General features: G+C 39.5%; 2 protein-coding genes across 4 annotated transcripts in view; both read right to left on the bottom strand.

Moving 5' to 3' along the window:
• Positions 1-13,595, bottom strand: part of vps50 (VPS50 EARP/GARPII complex subunit) — a 44,532-nt gene extending 30,937 nt beyond the window's left edge. For all 3 annotated transcript variants that reach the window (XR_013330238.1, XM_077742911.1, XM_077742912.1), the window contains exons 1-11: positions 13,443-13,595; positions 12,538-12,606; positions 9,404-9,526; positions 8,358-8,429; positions 6,607-6,660; positions 5,010-5,080; positions 4,355-4,472; positions 4,227-4,262; positions 3,921-4,003; positions 1,222-1,264; positions 43-141 (exon numbers count right to left, since the gene is read on the bottom strand). Coding sequence is in view for 2 of the 3 variants with exons in the window: in XM_077742911.1 (XP_077599037.1) it covers positions 43-141; positions 1,222-1,264; positions 3,921-4,003; positions 4,227-4,262; positions 4,355-4,472; positions 5,010-5,080; positions 6,607-6,660; positions 8,358-8,429; positions 9,404-9,526; positions 12,538-12,606; positions 13,443-13,475 (801 nt within the window). In the remaining variant the exon portion in view is untranslated. The remainder of the gene's footprint in view (positions 1-42; positions 142-1,221; positions 1,265-3,920; positions 4,004-4,226; positions 4,263-4,354; positions 4,473-5,009; positions 5,081-6,606; positions 6,661-8,357; positions 8,430-9,403; positions 9,527-12,537; positions 12,607-13,442) is intronic.
• Positions 13,596-13,727: 132 nt separating this feature from the next.
• On the bottom strand, positions 13,728-19,203 carry hepacam2 (HEPACAM family member 2). Its single transcript, XM_077743610.1, has 9 exons — positions 18,993-19,203; positions 16,453-16,812; positions 15,816-16,103; positions 15,337-15,636; positions 15,013-15,138; positions 14,892-14,913; positions 14,617-14,651; positions 14,451-14,524; positions 13,728-14,380 (listed from the first exon to the last, which is right to left on the bottom strand). The coding sequence occupies exons 1-9, from the start codon at positions 19,054-19,056 to the stop codon at positions 14,270-14,272; spliced, it is 1,380 nt and encodes a 459-aa protein (XP_077599736.1). The 5' UTR covers positions 19,057-19,203; the 3' UTR covers positions 13,728-14,269.
• Positions 19,204-23,588: the final 4,385 nt, after the last annotated feature.

Below are 23,588 nucleotides of genomic sequence, written 5' to 3'. Positions count from 1 at the left end.
TGGACCATTTCCATGACCTTGAATTAAAGGACGCCGACTCACCTGGGTCTTCCCCAAAAGTGTGTAGGCCAGTTGCACTTTAGTATAGTGTGAAACATCAAAGTGTTTGCAAGTCTTTGACAGGGCAACGTCAAGCTGCTCCTGGAGGTGGAAACAGATGAATGACAAAAGGTGGGGGGGAAGAACCAGATGGAGGACAAAGGGCAGGGGAAGAAACAGAAGGGGTTAGCCATATTAAGAACAGGGATTTTGAGAGATGTGCAGATGTGTGGCTCAAACACAAAAGCGGCGGATACGGTAATTGGGTGCAGATGAAAGTGGCCGTGTTTGAAAAAGAGGTGTAAAGATATAAGGAGAAGGAGGTGTGCTAATAATGACCTGCCAGCTATAGTGATCCGACCAGTGCTGACAAAGGCAAAATGTTCTATCGATTCATGCTTTAACGCTGCGTGTAAAGCTCCAAAAATAAACTTAAGTCAATTTCAGACTAAAAAGTAACAGATTTGAGTAAAATCAACACAAATTGCTAAAACAACTCACTGCCATTGACGGCAAAAGAAGTTGATTCTATCTTAATTTATCACCATTAAATTAACAATAGATTAATCCGTTTTTTTTACTTAATCTGTAACAAAATTTGAACAGTTAAACTAATAAGATTAACTTGCTGGCTGCCATCAACATTCACATGACACTGTGTAAAATGTGTAGATTTTCCCTCAGCATGTGTGTTCTGCAAACATATTCCACAAAAACTCATCTAAGTGATAATTCTACTTGTACAAACTGATTAGTGAAATTAAGGATTTTCCTTTATTTATACCCAAAGCTGACAGGTAAACAACATGCAGTTCCACCGATGGTTCTGCAATATTTGTGTGCTCGCTTGCATTCCTTTTTTTGTGTACAGATAAACCAACGTAATCGATCTATTCGAGTGCAGAAGCAGCGGTGCACAGCAAATTGCTTTGCATACCTTTTATCACACTGGGATATTGAAAAATAAAAAAAACTGATGTTGGTATCATTTACATGCTTTTGTACTTGACTTTTGGGCCAGTCAATATTTGGATTGAGCCAGAATTCAACAGTCAAAGCTCCGCCTGAATGGATAACTTCTTAGAAAGTTAAAGCATCGATCCAAACACTATATCAAGTCAAAAGTATTTGAAGTGTTATTGGTTTCAATAATTCAACTGTACAAAATAAATGAGAAAATACCTCTATTTGCTCCAGAGTGTCTTGTAGTTTGGAATTCAATTCACTGCAGAGAGAAAAAGTGGAGTATTAAATCTGTAGTTCATAACAAACTAAAAACAAACAAAGAAAAATACACAACACCTCATTTTTCAGTGGCCTAGATAGGGATAGACATCTTTTATTGCAATTCTTTAACCGTCAATGACAGCCAATAAAAGAAAGTTAAGTTAAGAGGATGCAAAAAGACTGGATTGGTCATCTATCTATGCAGTAGAGTAAATGATTTAGAATATTGGAGTAGAATTCCTACTTCATAATGCTTCAAAATGTTGTGTGGATGACAAACATACGCCTACGCAACCTTGACTTCTGTGAAGCTGTTATTTAATAACAGGGAGTGCTTTCAACTCGAATGTAAAGAAGCAACATCATATTTTTCTCATCCCAGGACACCCTTATAATCCCCTTGTGTCCCCCCTTACCACGCCACTCGTTCGTAAATATCCTTTGTTCCAAAGTCTCTCTGCTTCTGTCCCTGCTATATTTGGGGTCTTTTAGGGGTCAGGCCGTTCTTGTGTTGGGCCTTCAGAGACCGCGAGCAGCCTGGAGGAGAATGTGTCCTTAATGAAATTGCTAATTAAGCATCATTGCCAGCAAGTGAGAAAACTTTGAGATTGCGTCCCTACACGTTGCTTTGATAGCATTGGAAATAAATCAAGGGATTCCAAAACTTGTTATTGGACAGTTTGAAACTTGTTCAGGGTTGTCAGGGAGAAAAGGGCGCCCGCAAAGCTCAAATAATCAGCATTCAGTCCACCACCTGGCACATCAACACCGGTACGAAATTAGCTGTGCTGCCAAAATCAAGAGGGATCAAGGTTAATGAGTCGCTACACCAGACAACAATGTCGAGATCTTTGGGTGTACCGATCGATAGCCATGACTACTGAAGAATTATACTTCTAAGTGCCCACACTGAAAACCCCAGAGTATACTTGGCAATGTTCGATGCAGTGGGTTCACCGTAGCTAACAATCGTGCAGGATGGGAAATATATATGAATAATATAGTCTTTCTATACGTATTTAGATGCCTACTTACATAGTGGGACCATTCGGTGATCACACGGAATGCATAAATAACAAATGAGAAGGAAAACCTAATTAACAACCGGTTCCCTGCAGGGAACTCGAGGATCGAGACGTAGTTATGAGCGCATGGGAGAGGTTTTTTTTTTTTTTTTTTTTTTTTTACACGCACATTTTCAATTACAAGAGACAATACAGTAGGTCTGGAGGCGAGTCCCTCACCGGTACACTGCTGACTGGATGAAAAAATGGATATCCGTGCCTTTAAGGTACTGGCCCAAAAGCTGGTTACTTACAAGAATGCATTTTTTTTTGCAGTGGTCGGGAAAGACCCTTTTCCGTATCACAATTCATTTTTTTTTTTTTAAATCTAATAAACATGTAACAAATAAATGTCAGTCAAGTAAACACAAAAAATAACAATAACAGGAAAGTCAAGACCAAATGTAATCTACTCCTGAAATTGAAAGCAGAAATGATATAAAAAGGAAAACTCCATTTCACCTTTTCACTGCATTGAAGAAAAAAAACACTCCATAGAGAGGAATAAGAAAACAGTAAAACCATGAATAACTAATAACGTTAGCGCTTAGGGATAAATGTGTTAAGTAGTTCTAAAAAACTGAGGCACAAATAAAGGTCTGATGCTTTCTTAACACAATGAAACCATCAGCAAAAGTGGCTTGCGACGATGCGTAACAAAAATACCATTGAACTTGAATTCCAATTGCCAATTAGGCTACACTAACCGACAGCATGAGGGTTCAGACTTTAGAGTCACTCTATTGGCTTTAGGGAACTCTTCCCCTTCCCCTTCGCCCCCGACAAAAAGCAATTGATGAAAATGCACCCAGACAAATCACCACACACTGGAACAGTGTTCTTCCAATAACAATATTGAATTCTAAAAGGCAAGGGACACGAACATGGCGAGGGCATTGGGGAGCCAAAATCCCTACATAGGACATTCAGTGGCGCGTAGCAAAGTGTGCCTACAAGGTTAAATCAAATTGCAACTGGCCCAGTGAAAAAATGCTGTGGGTGGGCGGCACTATTAGAGCCAGAAAAGTTCAGTAAAACACACAGGATAACAGTAACTTTCAAGTACTCATGTTGTAAGTTTCAATTTCACTATTAAAATCCATTCTTCGCATAACACTAAGACTTTGAACCAAGCTTTCACAAAAAGGATTGCCGTGTTTGTGTTTCTAATTACAGCACCGAAGTGAAATATCAATTTCTAATCAGCGACAAGTTGACACCCACGCGACTTTAATCACATCAGTTTCAACTACATTTTGACGCTGTGAAATCCCTTGGTGGCCAATACTGTATTGGACTATTTAGTATGCAGTCACCTCTTGACCATATAATCTCAAAGGAATGCCTTCTCCATTCAATGCCATTAATGACAAATTAATGTCACGGTGAAGACACAAGTGATATCCAAGCAAAGTAAGAGCAGATGCAGGGAGAAGAGAAAAGGGGGAAGGTTTTCGGCATTGTAATTTCCAGTGTATAATGTGTGCTTACTGATCATCAGTCATCTTGTCACTTTAGCCCAATTGTTACAACTAAAGTGTTCGAGTGTAATGTTTTCAGCTTGCAATGACAATGTGTTATGTGCTATACCTGATGCAGCTATAATGTTTGAACGTGCTCGCAGCCTTCTGACATTCCAGACAAAGTTGAATAGCGCCAGGATAGTCTTCCTCCTGTGGACAAATATTGCATCAGTTATTACAAAAATAGTTTGTGAAATTCAGGTATTTTTGAACAGCTTAACATTTGATAAGTTAGAAATGTCAGTGGCAGCTATTTAGATTTTATTTACTCCTACAGGTCTAAGTAAAAACAGTATTTATCAGTGATTAAGTGTCAATCTAGAATCCAGTTATGATTGGCATGTGTCAATCAATGTATGTTAGGCGCATTTACCTCGAGCATTTCACTGAGACGTACATCTGTTCTTTGCTGTCAAGGGAAGAATGGTTAATGTACACTTTGCTAGATTTCAATGTGGTTATAAGGAGTATTCTTGTGTTGAATATACATATATACTTTACCAGCGTCTTGATGGTCCTTAAAGACTTGAGGAGGCCTGTTAAGAGCTGTCGTTTTCTCTGATTGGCTAATAAGCCCAAACATGCTTCAGTGAATCCCTCCTTTGACACACTCAATTGCCTTATCGGGGAAAAAAAGTCACAAAATAAACATTCAATAAATCCTACATAAATCCTACTTTTAAAATGGTTTAAAAGCACTAACTATATTTAAAAGGGCGAGTGATGTTGTAAACAGAATGAAACACATGGCTTTATTTGCATATCAGATAGAAATTCAACCCTGAACAATAAGTCAAGGATCTTTGATTGCAAGGCGGATTGTGTGGTTATTCTAGTCAACAACAAAGTGAAAAACATTTCTTTTGTACTGAACATACTGTGTAATTAGCATTCTTATTTAGCCTCAGGGTCTAGTGTTCGTCATTCTGCCCAAGAGTAAAAAAAACAACACTGACAGTTTTAATTTTTGTTTTCAATTATTTTTTTCCATTTATGGTAAGCATATTGTTTGCAGCTGTTTTGATTTAACACAGTGTCGATAACAAATTGTCATCTTAAGCTTCACAAGTCGAAGAAAATCAAAGACGGCAACAGCGCGTTTGTAGATTTAAAAAAAAGAAAATGATGATGAAATATGATCAAATCACACCATTACCTTCTTGCATTAGTGCAAATGACAGCGGCTAGTTGTAGGTTAGTCTGTAACGCCGTCACTCTCTCCAGTTCCTGCCAACATAAACCACAAGCGCTTCACACTTCTAGTCCTCTTAAATGTTAAGATAGAGCCTGAGGCGAAAACATTGATTCCTCTGATGCAGCCATTTATCAAACACATCACTTCTTCAACTCTCAACTGCAATGTAAGCACACATTATGACGGTATGATTCCCGCTGGGAATGCATTGAAAATTTGAGCTTTGACACCATTAGAGTAAAGAAACAGACAATTACAGGACTCGAGGATTTTCAGACGCTAATGTGAAAATCAATCTTCATTTTTAAATGTTACAGCAAAAACCTGTGAAAACAAAGTCAGTGTAAAAAAAATGCATAAATGCTGAATTAATCTCCATCAAAGTTATACATAGCTTTCTGTGATTTACAAAGGATTGAGCGATTATTTGAGGCACTGTTGGGGTATCCACGGCTTCACACGGGTAATAGCAGTGAACGAGTTAAAATCTCAAAGAGTGAAAGCACATGAATGACAATAGCCCCCGCCCGGCCGGCCTTCACGTAACCTTCCATTCTTTCCGAGTGCAAGCAACGGGCGCGTGTAGCTGGCGGGCGTCAAGAGTGATCAGACCGAGCCGGAGCAGAAGGCTACTCCCGCCGTTCCTATGAATCACATTAGATGCTTAGCAGACCATCATTCTAAGCTCCGAGCCATGGGTTTAAATGTCTGCACAAATTATGTTTCCACTGACGGGCGATACGCGGCACGCGAGCCACGGAGAGAGAGGAAGCGCTGTGGCCGCCGGCTACCCATTTTGAAGCAATATACATTTCTGTTTAGACGGTGCTAACGATCGTATAGACTTGATAAGAAGAGATCAAAGAGGTGGAAATGGTGGCGGTAGAAAGAAAATGGCTAAACATAGAAAAAGAAACTGCCTTGGCCATTTTGAGGTGTTATCCTAAATCGTGAGAAAAAGAAGTCACTTTTTTTGGCTCAGTTTTAAATGAATGCAAAGGATGTGGAAGTGCACTCTGAACTCTAGAGCTTATTTTGGCGACCATCTTGTGTATGTGGGCTGAAATGAAATGGGTGGAGGCGAATGCCCAGGCTAATAAGGTCTGCTGTCATTTGGACGCAGCCAAATCACTGCGAGGGTCACAGAAATAATGACGGCTTTACTATTCACAGACTGACGTTGGGATGGCTTTGCAATAGGAGTCATCAGAGTGCATTCGCGCAATCTGGACCAAAAGACTCGCTGACATGAGAAATGGAGCTAATGGCTCTAAAAGTGTGTATTTTAAGACAAGTCATCCGAAAATATAGTCACGTTAAGCCTTGCCAAATTGACTTAACTCATTCAGTGCCATTGATGGTGTTAAGATATCAAGGAGGGAAGATAGGAAAGACTATGGGATGGCAGGGAAGGAAGAGTATAAGGATTTAACTCAAACTTTTTTGGGGTTGAAGACATGAAAGTCAAGTTCTTCGTTTAATAGTCTCTATCAGACTCCATAAAAATGGCTGGCAATGAAATAGTTGAGGATTATTTTTTTTTAAGGGTTTGTTTTACCTTGACATAAGCAGGCTGTTTCTCCAGAATGAGATCTGCAACCTTTCGAGAAACCTAGAAAGAGAAAGAGCAGAGAATTAAAGCAGACAAGCTTCTCCCAAATGTCAGCAACAAAAACAAATAAAACCGATATCCAGGTTTGAAACTGCCCAGAAACTTTTCTGACGCACCTCACACATACATTGATCGCTTGGCCTGAAAAGTCGTGCGTATGCCTTCTCACGCAAGTCCTTACTAAGATTCATGGCTCAATTAGAGCTAAATTAGCTGACACTAATTAGGGAAGTGAATGTATCAAGCAGCTAAAACACTCGAGCTTGGTCATGATGCTAAGACAGTTCGAAGCACAGCAAGAAAATCAACTCCATGACCTTACAGAGCAAACAACTGGTCCATTTTAGATATAAATATGTTGCCAAATTCACTCTTTGTAAAGCTCCTGTATTGCAGCCAGTGAGTGCATAAGTTCCACTGGTGTAATTTACTGATTCAATGGTTCACAGTTTTATATAATGACTTCTACTCTCCCTTAAATTGTACATTTGGCGTCGAGTCACTTCACTGCCCCTCGCGCACTAACTTGAAATTCCAATTCCGAGGAGAATTTGAGCAAGCAGACGTGCTTTAGGCGACGGTGTCAAAGTTTTCCCGCGACATGAGAAGAGATGGGTTTTACCGGGCGCCTTATCTACTTGGCCTCCTCTGGTATTAGCTCGGTGGCCGCTTCTGTGGAGAAAGTCAAAGTGCATCTCCGGATTACGCCAGTTTTCGCAGCGCCTGAGGTTTCACCGTGCGCAAAGGCAATTAGCTCAGAGATGAACCTCTGCTGGGATTGAGCCAGAAATGCCAATTAAGCTCTGATGCAGACGAGGCAGATGTCTCCCAAAAAAAAAAAAAAATCACACGCAACAGCGGATTTGCGTGAAATGTGTCATTTAGGTTCTGAGGAGGGGGATCCTTTAATGCCAGCGTATTAAAAAGGCGTCATCACTTACTGCACATATTTATATAGAGGCTCTATCTGAACAATGGGGCTACCGTGTTACGTCGTGATTGGTCACTACGACAGTTGCCATGGCTATTCGCCTGAGGTGTGGGCAACCTGTGTGTGTAAGATTACGGGGAAAGCTACTACTCCAAGTGTTTACCAACATTTATTTACCTGTCGCTAAGCCACAGGCCACAAAGTCGGTGCTTTTCTCAATTTAAAATGCTGCCTGGCAACTAATGTGTCAAAGCCACGGGAGGGAGAGTGGCTTCAAAAGAGAAGCTTGATGGGAAAGAGGGCAAAATAATGGGCGTGAAGGGAAGCAACAACTAAGCAGATTGTGAATGTGCGTTTAATCTTTTTGGCCGACTACTGTGAAGAAAAAAAAAATAAACAAGTGCACTGGGATTTTTTCTAGTAGTACCACCAATTGTGCTTTCAATTATACGTGTCAGATTTAGTGTGGCTCGCAAAGCAAATCATTTCCATTGGCTTTCCTTCTTAAATACATCACTTTCAGATGTCATTACTTTTAAGAATTTTTTTTTTCAATTGGAATTTGTTAAGATTAATTCCAGATTGTTTATTTCTTCTAGCTAGTTCCTTCTGAAATATTGAATTTTATCATCTATGGCAGTGAAACATGATCACTAAATGCCGTGCAACAAGTGTCCGTGGGAGTGAATGATGAAAATATTTAATATAGCCTTTAATTTTAATCACGATTTTGATGATATACATTAAAGGTGTATTTGTAACTCACCGCTGCCTGTTGTTTCTTCAGTTTGTCTCGGCACTCTTCCAACTCCAGCAGCTTCAACTCAGTCGGGAGTTTCTAAAGAGGCACAGACAGGCAACAAAACTTTTTTTTATCATGCAGCCAGTGACAGACACATTGCTTTTTTTATCCTTATGTATCCCGCTGCTTCAAAACAGATCCTCATTAGGAAGATTTTGAACTGGGAAGAGGCAGAAACCACATAGGAGTTATCTTAATTCCAAAATCTATCTGGTGAAGCATTCAAATGAGCTTAGGATACTCTCAGTGATCTGATTTAGTCAGTGGAATGTAAATAATTAGCTCAATACATAAACTTTGTAAGATGGTGTGTAGGATGAGACGAGAAGGCAAAGGACATTTATTTAGTAAACAGCAAACAAACTCAGCTCGGTAAAGAAGATATTACAATTCTATGCCCCAGAGGATGATAGGTAATTACTTTCCCCTTGATTGAGAGTCTCATTTCAGGTGGTGTGGTTAGACCAAGATAAATCTAATGAGATTTCACACCCTCCTTCTGTTCAGTGGATACAATCCATCAGTCTGGGCGTCAAAGAGGAAGTGGTGGCAGCTCAGGTGAGAAAACCAGGAAGCGCAAGGAGGCGCAAGGAGGCGGCGCCGCCTCACAAGCCTTGCAAAACTCTATTGCTATCGGTGGTCTTGATGGAATTACCGAATCGAGGGGAAGTGGATCCCACGGGCCCACCTCGACATCAATTTTACAGGAGAGTGACTTGTCATTCATTCCGTTAGTCGAGCGCTTCAAAACAGAGACTATTGAAGGATGTGGGGAAACAGATGAGAAGTCATTTCAAAGTTTGAGAACATTACAAAATGGAGAAGCCAGAAATCGGCACACTGAATAGGGAATAAAAACTGGGGGTGACAACAACTCTCGACTATTGTTTAAAAGGTATCAGAGAAAAAGTAGGAATAGTGTTAGATTTTTAATTACACATTGAAACATTCCAATAAGCATCCAATGAGAATTCATCGATTGTATGTTAGTGGGTGGGTTTGAATATTACCTCTAGCTCATGCTGCACCATGTCAAAAGAGTCGTCGGAGAAATAGACCTCCTCGATAGCGTCGATGATCTCCTGCTCGGCTTGAGGGTCAACGGGTTGCTCCCTTAGCTCCCGCAACTCTTCCTGAAACACCAATACACACACAAACAAGTCTTCAGAAAGTTCCCACATAGCAAAATGTCACTCTGCCAAGTAGAAAGTAAGAAACAATGAGCAAACCTTGAAATAGAAGGAGAAAAAAGGACAAGAGGGCACTATAAAGAACACTGGAGTAACAAAAGGAGTTTAGCAGGGGTTAAGGACAAAGTGAGAAAGAGAAGAGATGGATAACGAGAGGGAAAATGTGTGTGCTTTGGTGGAAGATTGCATGTTATTTCACTGGGATGCTCTGGTGAGTGACGGTTATCGATAGGTGTTGTGAGGAACAATGGAAGGAAATGAAGGACTAAAGAAATACAAAAGGAGATTCTCTGTGAGAATCGTAAATGCTACTGATTAACATGCAGTGCTTCTGGGAACCAAATTCTTTCAGAGTCCAAGCACTATCATTTGACTGTGTTAATGAGCCGGTTCTTTGTGGAATAGTTTGCCCACCCCTAGTTTCAACTCATTTTCCAAATAATTTCGATTCGTCCTCTAAATTCCGCAGATAGTTGCGCCACGGCAAGCTAATCAAACAACTGTCACTACAAAGCCAAAAATGTCAGCTTGCTAGAGGTGACGCTGATGAGATGAATTAAGTTTTGAAGCCCATACAAAAACAAACGCATCTGAAACCCATACATTTGAGCACCCATTAATAAAACATCCCACACATTGGAAGGTAATGCTGACTGGGACTTGTTTTACGTTTGGAATCAATACATCGAGGCATCAGCACATTCCGATATACCACAACTAAAAGTGGACTTGGGAAAGTTGGAGGCAGATTTATTAGATTTTTAAAGAACTTTATTCATGGCTAACAAAATACGGAAATTCTACATAGCTTTAGTTCACATTTATTTCGACATTGTCGTGTTTTGCCTGCGTTTTAAGTGGCTAGCTCCATCTAGTGTTAAAGATAAGATGTGAAAAAGAATTTAGGCTGGGTGGTCTAAAGATGCATTGACATTTTCATACTCTGGCGGCCAATAAGGACTGAGAAATGGACCACAGTTGACCCACGAGCCATAGTTTGGACACCACTAATTTAGTCTTAGTTTTTGTTTGAGTTGATTTAATGTGAATAAATCTGTTACTAATTTAAGTCTATAGTTGAAAATAAATTGTAATCATCTTATTTTGTTAGATTGACTGAGATAAACTACCAACCCCCCAAAAAATGCATTTTCCCTGTTAATTAAAAGTATCATGTCAACGCCAGCCAATGAGTTAACAGTAAAACTCATCAAATACTGTGGATAGAGGGTGTGTGACTGAGTTAAGAAGTGAGCAGCAGCCACAAGGGAAATGTGTGGGTGAGTGCATGAGATTGGAAAGGTACAGGGAGATCACGGTCCGACGTAAAAAAAAAAAAAAAAAAAAAAAGGTGGGTGGGAAATCAACCCAAATGAGAGAGAATGTGAGGGGGGACGGTGAGAGGATGCGATGACTCATGCCTGCTGAAAGTTCTAGTAGAAGGATGAGGAGACAGAGGGATGAGGGAAAAAAAGTGTTTTTTTTCTTCTTCTTTTTTTGAAGGCTTCAGCTTCCCAGACGTTTAGAGCTGAATGAATCAATGAGGATTTTTTTTTAGGCTATACTATGCCACATGTGCAAGGAAGCATTGACCGGATACAACTATGAATGAGAAGCAGCAAAAAACAAGACAAAAAAGACCATCCTTGTTGCAAATCAATGACATTCACATCTCTTTTTGAATGAAAGTTAGAAATCAATTTGTATTCAAATTGCAGGCGATATTAAAGATTCAAAGGAAATATCAAAGTGTGCTGTAAATGACAAAAATCAAGAAAGGGATGAAAAATATAAACAGAGATGCAATTTTCAATGAAATGAAACCAATCTTCAGACATTTGAAGGCAAAAACTGAAATGTGAAATCACAAAACACCTGGAGTAACTGTCATATTTTGTAAGGACAATTGAATAGTGTTAAATTGAAATAATAAATCCAGAAATTGCAACTATACTAGCAGCGTGAGTAAGGCCAGCCATCTGCTGGCGAAAGAGTGTAACTGCATTTTACATGTATATATTTTATCAAATTGACGTTTGATTAATTTACAAAATGTATAAAAATGAAAACAAATATATTTAAAAATAAGATAAGTCATTCTAAAAACAACAATAATTATTCATTTTAAAAACTTGCCCCTGAAACAATGTTAAGGTCAAGAATATCTTTAAACATTCGTTATAATTAGCAAATCACTCGACATGGCAGCTCCATTTTCAGGCTTAACCACCGTATCATTCCCAGCTTAAAAAAACTTTGGAATCTTGCTCCAAGAGATTCGTGCCGCATCGTTCATCCTCTATCATTGAGCCAGATGTCTCTCTCAACTCCTGGTGGCGGCCAAATGCTTCCAATCGTGACTCATAATGCAAAAACGCTGCCAAGCGGTGAGAATTATGAAAAATAAAAGGCAACTTTGCAGCCATATGGTGTACCACAATGAGAATCATCGCTTGCCATTTTCCCTACGGACGCCCCTAAGTCGCGCTTCAGGAAAATGAAAGCTGCCGGCAGCCTCGGGATAAAACAAAGTCGGGTCTTTAATGCACTTAATAAGCCTTGTTTTTATTTTCTTAAACACATGTCTCAATCCCAGTTGACCTGGAGCAGAAAAAGGCCGTCTGTCCGTCGGGAACACTAATGCTTCTTCCGCAATAAAAGTTAGATATTTAATTACTGCCGGTGCTGTTAGGTACACATTGTAAATGAAACTCTGAACAACAAGAGAGGCCATGCATTTAGTGAGTAGATATGTGCTTATTATAAGCCTCCAATTACAAACCATAGCAGATTAGGCAATGTTTGTTTTGTGTAAAACAGGTTTGGCATGTTGATATTAACATGTACTGATAGTTTTTTTATTACTCTAGTTGGTTTGAATGAATAGATGGTTCATGTCCAAATGGTTAATGATTTTTGATGTTTCTTGGGTTTCATTTCAGGGTTAAATTTACCTTGCTTGGAATGCTCAAGTTTTCCACAGGACTGAGGTCTGTTATGCTCTCCTGGGGGCTTTTCAGGCCCTGTTAAAAGATTATACAGTCAATAATGTACAAAATAGGGAAGGACAATTGTTACATGTTATGAATTAATTCCGAGTTTATTCAGAAAATGTTACCATAACAAGCTCTGCTCTCTAAAATGGCGGCCGAGTAGATTCTTTACAAAAGCACAAACCTTGTCTACAGACTTTTTTTTTTTACAAATGAGTCTACTTTCTGCTAGTAAATGGAATATATGCTTTTGTATATTAAGCGTATGACAATAAACTATCGTTATTTCAGGTTACAAGTTGAATTTGTTGTGCCTGTTTATAACTCTCTATTCTCCTACATTTCTAGAATGAATGGAAATTAGTTTTAAATTGTTCCAGCCGGTTCAAAAAACGTAATGTAAAAGAAAATTCGTTGAAGAAAAAAACATGATATTCTATACTTCTTTACAAATATATAAATATAATAATAAACCCGTTCAAACATAACTAAAGGAAAAAAGTTAGCAATGCCTCGTAGCTTACATTTTACGTCTTTGTTGGCTTTTCGTCGTCTTCAAATTCCACAATAATATAATAAAAAAAGCAGAGGGACATCTCTTGATGGGTTTTGCTGTCTTCTAATTAAAGTCAATATATTACAATTCCCTTAAAACAAAATGTGGCTCGTACATTTAATATCTGTTAGGATCTTTTCAGGTATAACTTCAAAGAAAAGCCGCTCCTGCGGCGGCAAAATGTGCAGTTTGATTGGGTGATAAGGCCACCTGCCAATTTAGCGACTAGCCATACCATGTTCTTCACTAAGCTTGCGACAAACGCCTACCGAGAAACTTTAAATAGATATTATTAGTTTATATGACTTACCTGCCGAGTCATTAGAGATTTTATCTTCTGCATTGTAGTGCTGGAACGTAAAAAAGGAACGCCGAAATGGAGGCAGCTATGTTTTCATGTTAGCATTGCGTCGGCATCAGTCCGAAAAGGAAGCAGCAATCGGAGGTCACGTGACTCGGGCGTTCCGAGCATTCTGGGAAATGGAGTGTTATTTTTACTCGATGACGTCTTTTGAGCGAATGTCAATCATAGCAGCTTGGAACTAGTGTCAAAATATCTCTCCTTCAGGTATTCAACATTCGTGTTAAAGAGTAAAACTTCAAACAGTCATTTTTATTCAAATAAAACTTGTATGCAAAGTGTATATTCATTTTAACCAATAATTTCTTTTTCAGCTTTGCACAAAATGCTACATGTATAGAAACGGGGTCTAAAACAGGTATAAATAAATCTGAAGGAAATATAGAAAAAGGACAATATACGTAAAATCAATTCATGTACAATATTTACAATTTGTATCACACATAAATTACAAAAATAGCTAATAAAACACTCATAAAATTCACCATCTTGGAAAACAACTTGAAAATGTTCAATAACAAATACTGTGCATGTATTCAAAATCTTAAATACAAGCCCTATGCTTTTAAAAATGAACATTATTATATTAAAACTCATCTTCATATTTCATCGGATGTCTATCAATGTGAAAGAGTTGATTAAATATCGGTGGTAGACAGGATTGAGTACACAATTGTACAATATCTCTCTCGTTTGTGCAAATAGAGTCACCATAAACGGTGCCTTTGGCTTTGACGAGTCCCAAACACATACACAAACAGCCCATTTCTTGAAAGTCACTGGAGCAAACTCTGCCCGGGGCTTTCGGGAACGTGTCGGATCACATCGTAGATTGTCGTGTTCGGATCTTGAGTCGACTCTAGGCGGGCCAGAGATCTGCACGACGCCTGCAGAATAGAAAAAAAGCTAAACAGATATTCTTGGGCAAATGTACTTGGAAATGACATGTAAACATACATGCGTGGATTCCCTTCTGCCGGGTGTGGTGACGAATTCGTAGATCCCAAAGTCTTCGCTTGCATCCTCGTGGCCTATTGAAGAAAATAGTTGAAAATCCGAATATGATTAAGCACCATTTAAGTCCTATAAATTAGGCCATTGAGTAATTGCTAATAAACATTACCTGATCGATGTGGTCGATTTGGATCTGAGATGGGTCTGTCAATCAAAACAGTTGTAAAAATATATGATCAATTATTGTCATTTTACTGGGGAAATAAATAAATATTTGTACATGTCACAGGTCAAATTGTACTATAGGTGCAATTCACGATTGATTCAAGAAAAACTGGATTTACAAATATAAAAGAAGAACAAGATTGATCTGGCTTTTTATAATTAAGACAGAAAGATTATTTTTTTAAATGACCAAAAATGGTGAAGATTAGTAGTACAGACCTTTTATAAATCCTCATGAGCACTGCAGATAAAAAAGACACAATTGTGTGTTTTAATAACAAAAAAAATACAGAGTACGTACACCATGAGTATGGGGGAAGCATTAAAAAAGCCACCCAACCTCTTTTTGGGTGACAACCCTTCCGAAAAAAGAGGAGCAGCATGCTACCAATGACGAACAAGGAACACAACGCCATCACAGCTAGCGGTGACACAGAATTCTCCTCCTGTATGTACTTCTTCTTCCCTGCAAATAAAAGAAATAAAATCCTGGTTAAAGCCTAACCACCCACTTATCAACCGAGCCTTTCGGCGACATCGCCAAGACAACCCATTATCGATTCAACCCGCAATAAAAGCCGCTGCTTCACATATACCACAGCTGTCATGCCATGTTTACTTTCCCACACGGTCCTAGCGACAAAGACACGGGCCATCCACGTACCTGTACCCAGACTGGCCACCACCAGGGTGAACTGGGTTTCGTCTTGTTTCTGGGTCACGTTGTTGAAGGCCCGGCACAGGTAGTTCTCAGCCTGGGCCAATCGGTGGGAGAGAACCTCCAAGCGGGGGCCTTCCGTGATAATCTGCGTGGCATTGGCGCTCTTGGAGATCCAAACGTAGCTGTTGGGGGGGTTGGAGTCGGCCCGGCAGTGGAAGAAGACCAGTTCTCCCGGGTTGATGGTGAACACTTCCCCCGTGCGGAGGCCCTGGTCGGAGTTCACTTCCAAATTGTAGGGACCGTCTGCAAAGTATTTCACATTTTTAAATGAGTCTTCATTGTTTTGGTTTTTAAAATGCAAGAGCAAAAAAAAATGTAATTACGAGTAATGTAAGGATTGTTAAAGCTAATAATCCTCAACATCAAAATAATCTTGCATGCATTAAGCTGGGAATAGTTTTCTTAAATGAATCTTTACTCACAGTAAACAGTAAGTTCCACAGCAGTTTGGGATTTCTCCCGGCTGATTGGGTTTTTGGCCTCACAGCGGTAGCTTCCCTTATCCTCCTTTTTCACGGGACTGATTAGCAAGGTGGATTTGTCTTTGGAGAAGCGATATCTGTCACTGACACCCAGCGGCGTACTGTCTCTAAACCACTGAAACACAACCCTGGTTCCTCTTTCCACCGAACACGTCCACGTGACGTTGGCCTTGTCCTCCACCAATGAGTAAGATGGGGTCTTTTTAATAAGCGGCGTGGATACGGGAACTGAAAAAACAGTTTTTAAAAAGGGAAATATTTAGAGGGCGGTGACTTTGAAGTACAGTATTTTTTGGACTATATGTCGCTCTTGAGTACAACTTGCAAAGAATACATAATGAAAAAAATATGCATTGGCATTTTAGTCATACATTAGTGTCAATAGCGAAATGACAAGCTAAATGGGGATCTGTTAGCATAACATTTAAAAAACAAAAAAAAACAAAAAACATAAAAAGGTGTTGGTGGTGGGAGAGAAAAATAAAAACATAAATCGCACATGAGTCTTAGTCGCAGGCCCAGCTAAATTATGAAAAAGTTGCGCCTTATAGACCGGAAAATACGAACCATAACTTACCATCGACGGTGACATGCACAGTTGTCTCTTCTTTGAAAACCTGCCCTGATTGGTTAAGAAACTCAATGTTAAGGTTGAGGTTATAATCCCCCTCATCCTCCAGGTTCAATTCCCGTATCAGCAAGGTCATGTTTGGCTCTCTGAACACCACGTGGTCGCGGTGCGTCATGTCCGTGATGGCCGAGTCTTTGGTGAACGTCACTAGGGTGGTTCGGATGCCGTCCGGGGTGGTGTGAGACCACGTTCCTTGGATGTCGGCCCCGTCTAAATCGAAATACGTCTGCACCGGCAGGAGGAGAGAGCTTCCTTCGATGGCGGGGTACACGGACCAAGGGATGTCCATGAAAATTGCGCTAACATCTATCAGGGGAAGACAAAAATAAATATTATGTCACTTTTTTAAACAGGCATCAATGGCAGGCAATAAGTTAAATTCTTTATAGAAAAATTAACTTTAGATTGTTCCTAGGGGCTGTTTTTATTCATTGAATTTAGTTTGTGGGTTCCCTGGAGTGTTATTGAAACTTTCTGCATCCTTTTCTCCATCTTGTCCAGATCCTCTAACTGTAATAAGTTAATATTGACACAGCTCAATTGTGCCATTGTTGCGTGACGAGTACAAGACCTGTCTTTCAAGCTAACTCCACGCAAAACAAACACAACGTGCTAGCTGCCGAAAGTGGCCGGATCATCGTTGTTGATCCGTAACACCTCGCCGTCCGTCCAAGGTAGTTGCCACGAAACTGTCGCTCACAGTCGAACATGTTTCCAATAACATGGCCCGACAAACGCAACATTTGGTCCTTGTGTTACATAACTTTTCACCACAAATTCTTTCCATGCCGTCCCCTAAGTTGGAAAAGTGACTTTTTTGGATTGTGTTGAATGCCAGGCTGAATTATGAGCAGCGTTTGAGGGGGTGGAAGTGCTACAGTGAGGCACTAAATTGCAAAAACTCACTGTTTTCTCATGATGAGGTCTTGAAATTGTGCTTTTGTATGTTTTCGTTTCATTCAAATGGGAAAAAAATCTGTTTTTTTGCATGGGTTTGGTCAGTAGCAAAAGAGTGAGAATACAGACACAGAAAAAGACATTTTTGACATAAAAAATAGGTCATAAATAAGTTAATTAATAAATAAATAAGGAGAAATTCAATGTTTAATGTTTTCAATTAGTTTGTCCATTTAATTTGATGTCAATTATTTATTGCTTTGAGTTTGAATGGTTTTGAATTACAATACTTATGGTCTACTCATAAAATGACTTATATAATAAGTATTTAATTAGTATAACATCTACAGAAATGAACCTTTTCTCATGACCGACTCAAAGGCGAGCATTCACCAAAACGTTCCCATAGATTTATTTTTTTTCCGACTACCTCTACTTTCCGTTCTCCTTATCAAGCCCTCGTTAGCGCTAAATAATAGATGCGTCTCCCACACCCTTCTGACACGTTCTTCCAGGCCCTACAGGCAATGTTTTGTTTGGACGTGGTCACAATCAGGCGCGTGGCCTCGTTGACGGCAGCTGCGTTGACGAGCTGAAGGGACAAAATGAAGAGAAGTGTGCCAAGACTGCGCTTAACTGTTGTCCCCAAACAAAGTGGTCATTGTTGTGGTCATAAGCTGACAGCGATGGTGGAGATTGCGCCACACGCACACACACACACACACACACACACACGTACTTTCAAACAATTGGTTAGTAGAGGCCTGTACACACGCACCTGCCTGCTTCTTATCGCCCTTTTGGCTGTGGAAGTTGTTTGGATGCTAAATAAAGTCAGGCGTTGCGTAGCGTAAGATAAGGAAAGAGCATCTACTTAAGGAATAAGGATGTTTATGTAGATACACTTTTTTATAAGTATTTTTTGGAGTATTTGTTTATGTGGAAAAGGTGCTAATAAACATAGGCAATGTTCAATTATAGCCATACTTTTAATTTACGAATGCAGTTTTTCATAAAGGTTGAACTTCATCATCATCAATGTTAGTGTAGGAGCTCTTATTTCATTGGCTGCCATTGACAGGTAGTAGGCATTGAATGGAAGGGTTGTCAATTTGCAGTAGTTAAAATGGATTGGATGATTATCAATGGCAATAAAAGTTCAAAAAACTGTCTTTTTACACAAAATGAGGTCCATCCATTTCATCTCAATTCATCACCATTCTTTTCACAACCAATTCATGTTGTTAAACAGTTTTTAAAAATTATCATGTCAGTCAAAACAATCCGAAAATGTACTTGACTTTGACATAAATCGACATTCAGAGCACTTGACTGAGAGCGAACCATATAAAATATATCAAAAAACTCACATACAGTACAATTCAGTAACTAAAATTTCATTCTAACCCTAACAAGGGGTAAAATACATTGTTTTAAAACATTTTTGGCCTTCTTATTTCTTCAATACATCATATCTAGTCATCATCAAGACTGACACTTGCAAATATTGCTTCTTGTTTACCATATTTATGACCAAAACACGGAAATACTTCCCTCATTCTTTTCCCCCACCCGACAACAGCGCTTACCTGTTAAGAGGACCTGAAGGAAGACAAGTAGTAGCATTCTCCCTTTGGCCTCCCTTGCCTCCATCTTATTCTCATGGGACTTGTATGAACTGAGGGAGGATATCAGGAGGTGCCGGAGCGCCAAAAGTTGAGGGAGGAGAGAAGTAGCCGCCACTCCATTTGCCAGGGAAATGAGATGAGCAGGCTCCGCCCACTTGAAATCAGGTGGGGGTAGAAGAAGACGTCCACCTGGATGAGTGACAAAACACTACTGAAAAAAGTCCTGCCTGAGGCTGCCGGTGGTTTTATTTCATAGGCGAAACTCAAACGTCAACGTGTAAACTGATCTGCTTTGGTTATAGAAGAAAAAAAAATAAGGGACAGACGGCACGCTTGTTAGTGTGACATTTTGTTTTGTTAGAAGTATGTGAGGAGGAAAAAGATACTCTGCCCGGCAACATGGTTTCATCGCCCTGGGAAGGGAAAAATATCAAAAAAAACTAAATGATTTTTTCTTTGAAAATTGTCTGATTTAATTTGGGGAATGCTGCAATGGATGCTGGGTAATATTTTGTGTGGAAAATAATGGCTGTCTTTGCTAGTTGGATGTTTTTCGCTGTCATTGGCAGATGAGTTGATAAAGGCTATGGAGGTCAAAGGTCATCAATGAGTCACTTAGTGGAAACAAATTTATTTTTGTTTTGATTTAACTCAAGTTAAATCTGATAAAAGATCTCTGGAGCTTTAAAAAAGTTAAATACTATTAATCTGATGATAGATTAATCACATTAAAAGCAGTGGATGAATTATTGTAGATATTTATAGGTCATAAATTGCAAATAGTGGCCAAATGTTTCAATCATAATAAGGTAAGACTAGTGCAGCCAACTGCGAGTTGCAATTTCACCACTAGACGGAACCACTGTACCGTCTCCATCATATCCATAATACTATAGTAAGTCATCCGTAGTGAATTTCTTTAACTGGTTTAGACTAAGCCAACAATTTGTACAGCATTCCACGCTTCGACGTCACCACTTTCCTACTCAGCATTTTATTAGAATCAAAGCTCGGAAAGTTAACTTTATTTATCATTTCATCATTTCCTGATCTTGTGATGCCATGAGATAAGATATAAACACTTGAAAGGCATCCTGCTTTCTTTTATTTGATCTTGTGATTCTTAAGGTTTAATTCTCTATTGATTGTTTTTCAAAAAGCTGGCTGTGAATCATTTATAACCGAACAATGGCCTCCCAGTTCAAATGGATTAGACGTTCATCTCCGTCAATGGGTTCAAGAAGCTGAAATGCATCATGAAACAACGTTAAATTCCCATAATTGATCCGTAATATTCAAAAGACTAATTCTTAGATATCAATTCACGTCAATTGCAGCAGGATTGACACGCTGTAGGAAACTAAACTTACATATTAACTCAAATAAACAATGTATTAACCCATTCGTTGCCATTGGCTACAATGGAATTCCAAGAGGCAAGACTGGAAAGACTAGGGTATGTCAGGTTTTGAATTTGGAGACCTAAAAAAGGAAAAACTGATTACAAAGTGTCCTACTCCTCTGAAGGCTTGATTATTATGTTTCCTTAATTAACATTGGTCACATGGTTGAACCTCACTTCACTTTGGACAAATGGACCTGAACTGGAATGACTGTGCATTTCGAAAAAGTCCTTCAAACCCCGAACTTTTTTCTCCTTTGTTGATCCTCGCCATCATTGCTGCTTACTGGAAGCCTTGGCTTGCATCTGCAGGCGCTCTTAGCAGACACAGCACAGCAGCCCACATCAAGGCCACTTTATTGGCACGTGGACTAGTAGTGCGTGTATGAGTGTGGTGCAGTCGTTAGAGTGGGGCCACATTGGGTGTCACTGGCCCGCTGCGATACGGACCTGCATATCTCTGACGAGTGCGGTATATTTTCAACAAATGGACTTTGATTCCCGTCAAAGCGAAAGCCAACTCCGGCTCGGAGGCAAAGAAGTGGGGTGGGAACGTCGGCCTGGCGTGCGAGCGCTTCCATTGGACGCCTACGTTCCATTCACACGCTAAGATTTATAACAGACGGAAACTAGCGACGCTGGATGCACATGTTGCAAACTGCGTGGGTGTGTGTGTGTGTGTGTGTGTAAGTGTGTGTGTAAGTGTGTGTATGTGTGCATGCACTTAAGTTTGCACAGGAATGACACTTTGTTCAGCGCCGCCGCATTTAACCTTTGTCACTCTTTCAAGGGAGGGCGGCTGCTTTCATGAAGGCAGGATAAGGAAGCCAACTTCATTCATAACTAGAAAATGTTAACGGTCAAGTAAAATCATGTGGAAAAATGCTGAATCGGGTGAAATCATGCACAGTGTTGCTGGCCAAAGTGAAATAATCCGCAATGTTGTTGAATCCGAGTACAATCCGAAGTACGGTTGGATGAATTGGAATAATGTTGAAGGACATAGAATAGTGATGAAGAGTGTGGAATGAAGTGGAATAATGTTGAATGTTGTGGAGTATTGGTGCGTGAAGGCAAATGATGTGGAAAAAGTTTGAGGGGGAAATTGTGTGGAAGTATATGTTGGCTGAAGTTAAGTAATGTGGAATAGTGTAGAATGATGTGGAAAATGTTGAAAGAAATGAGTAATGGGGAATACATTGTATTCAATGATGTTGAATAAAGTGGAGTAAAGTGGAATAAAATTGAATAATGTGGAATAGGGTGGAATAAAGTGGAATAATGTGGAGTAAAGTGGAATAAAGTGGAGTGAAGTGGAATAAAGTTGAGAGTAAGGGTGGAATAAGTGATAAAAATAATAATTAATAGAATCATGATGATTGCTGAAATAATTGCAATAAAGTTCAATAGTGGAATAAATGTTGAATGAAGTGGAATTATTTGGACTGAAAGTTGAATGAAGCGGAATAACGATGAATGAAAAGGGGAAATGTGTTGAATGACGTGGAAAAAAAACAAGTGTTTTAAAATAACATTGATTGAAGCAGAATAATTCTAATTGAGGAATGAATTATGTGGAACAGATCATTTCCTGTTGATTTGGTGTCACTTTTCAGTCGGTTTTTAAAAGCTTATAGTCACTTTATTCATGCTAATCTGCAAGTTTCCTTTGTGCAGTCAAAACAAAAACATATAGGTGACCTTTTTGTACTTTTTCCTTGAATGCAAGACACATGCATGCGCCCAGCTGTGAGTTTTTGGAGTGTTTTTTGCGCGTGTGTGAAGGAGCCGAACCCAAGTTTTAACGCATTCCATTATCTGGCGCCCACGCACTCGACATGTGACATGCAGCCAATGACAGGAAGTAAGGCAATGTCAACTTCTGGCTGTCTGTAACTCAGATCCTCTTCTGTGGAAGTAGTCAACAAATCATGGCCAACGGGTTAACCAACCGACTGGCGGCCATGACTCACACTCAACAATTCATTTCAGTCAATTAACATAATTGCTCATTTGATTGCTATCATTTGAAAACATGGTTTTGAATTTCAGAACCAGATTAACATCAGCAATTAAAAAGATGTTCTCATTTACTGCATGCTTATTCCATCCAATTGGGGTGATGCCAACCCTCCCACTTAAAATGGATTGCAACTCTGTTTGGAAAGCGCTCATTTGAATTTTTATCAATATTTATTTATTTTAGATATAATATTTAGTTTTTTTTTAAATAAATGGATTAAAAGCCATGAATATTCAGTTTTTAAAGAGCTAAAACTATGTTTATTTTAGCTTTTTTCCCCAAAAGTTGAACGTAAAGTGTGGAATGCCTTGGTTAATGTTGAGCTCACGCGCAGAAATGAAAGGCCACGTTTATAAGCCATTTCCCCGTCGGCCGACAAACGCGAGACGCCTTTCATCCGAGGCGCACATTTGAGAAAAATGTGCTGTTTACCTCACAAACTCAACTGGCGTGTGTTTGTGCTGGCCTGGCCTGGCACGTGTGCGTATAAAGAGGCCAATGGACACAGCCACCTCTATGTTCACTCCTGCAATAAACTGGCTGCTAAGACACGCTTGGAAGGCGCTATTCGCGGCATTCCACATTTGGATTGCATTTTCACTTTCAAAGTCTTCCAAAATAAGGCTTAGCCTTTCGCTTTTTGGCCCTTAAGTCGACATATTCATCAAAAATGGATGTTAAAACGTTATATCTGCGTCATCTTTTAAAGATTTGGGAAGCTAGCGCATTAGCTCGCTGTTCTCAACAACGAGAAATGCTTTAAAAAGTTGTGAATTTTACAAATAATGACAATTGTAGGCGAGTGGTTAGAGTGAGGGTTCAATTCTACGTGGGTTTTGAGATTCCTGTGTGGGTTTTTTTCTTCCCACATCCAGCTAGCATACATGCTAGGTGGATTGACGCTAAAAATTGCCCCTAAATGAGTTAGAGGCCGATTTAGGGTGTCCAAAGTCAGCTTGGCTGGGCTCCAGCACCCCTTGTAACCAGTATAAGGATAATTGGTACAGAAAATGAACGATTTAATATTGTATTTTTCTATTCACAGGCCTAACAGTGTTGCTAAACTACAAATGCTAGCTTTTACCATACAAGCTAGCTTGTGGAATTCATTTGAATGACTAAAGCCAAATAA

The sequence above is a fragment of the Stigmatopora nigra genome, chromosome 21 (genome assembly GCF_051989575.1).
Source record: "Stigmatopora nigra isolate UIUO_SnigA chromosome 21, RoL_Snig_1.1, whole genome shotgun sequence".
Classification (NCBI taxonomy): domain Eukaryota; kingdom Metazoa; phylum Chordata; class Actinopteri; order Syngnathiformes; family Syngnathidae; genus Stigmatopora; species Stigmatopora nigra.
This window is presented reverse-complemented; position numbering and strand designations above follow the sequence as displayed.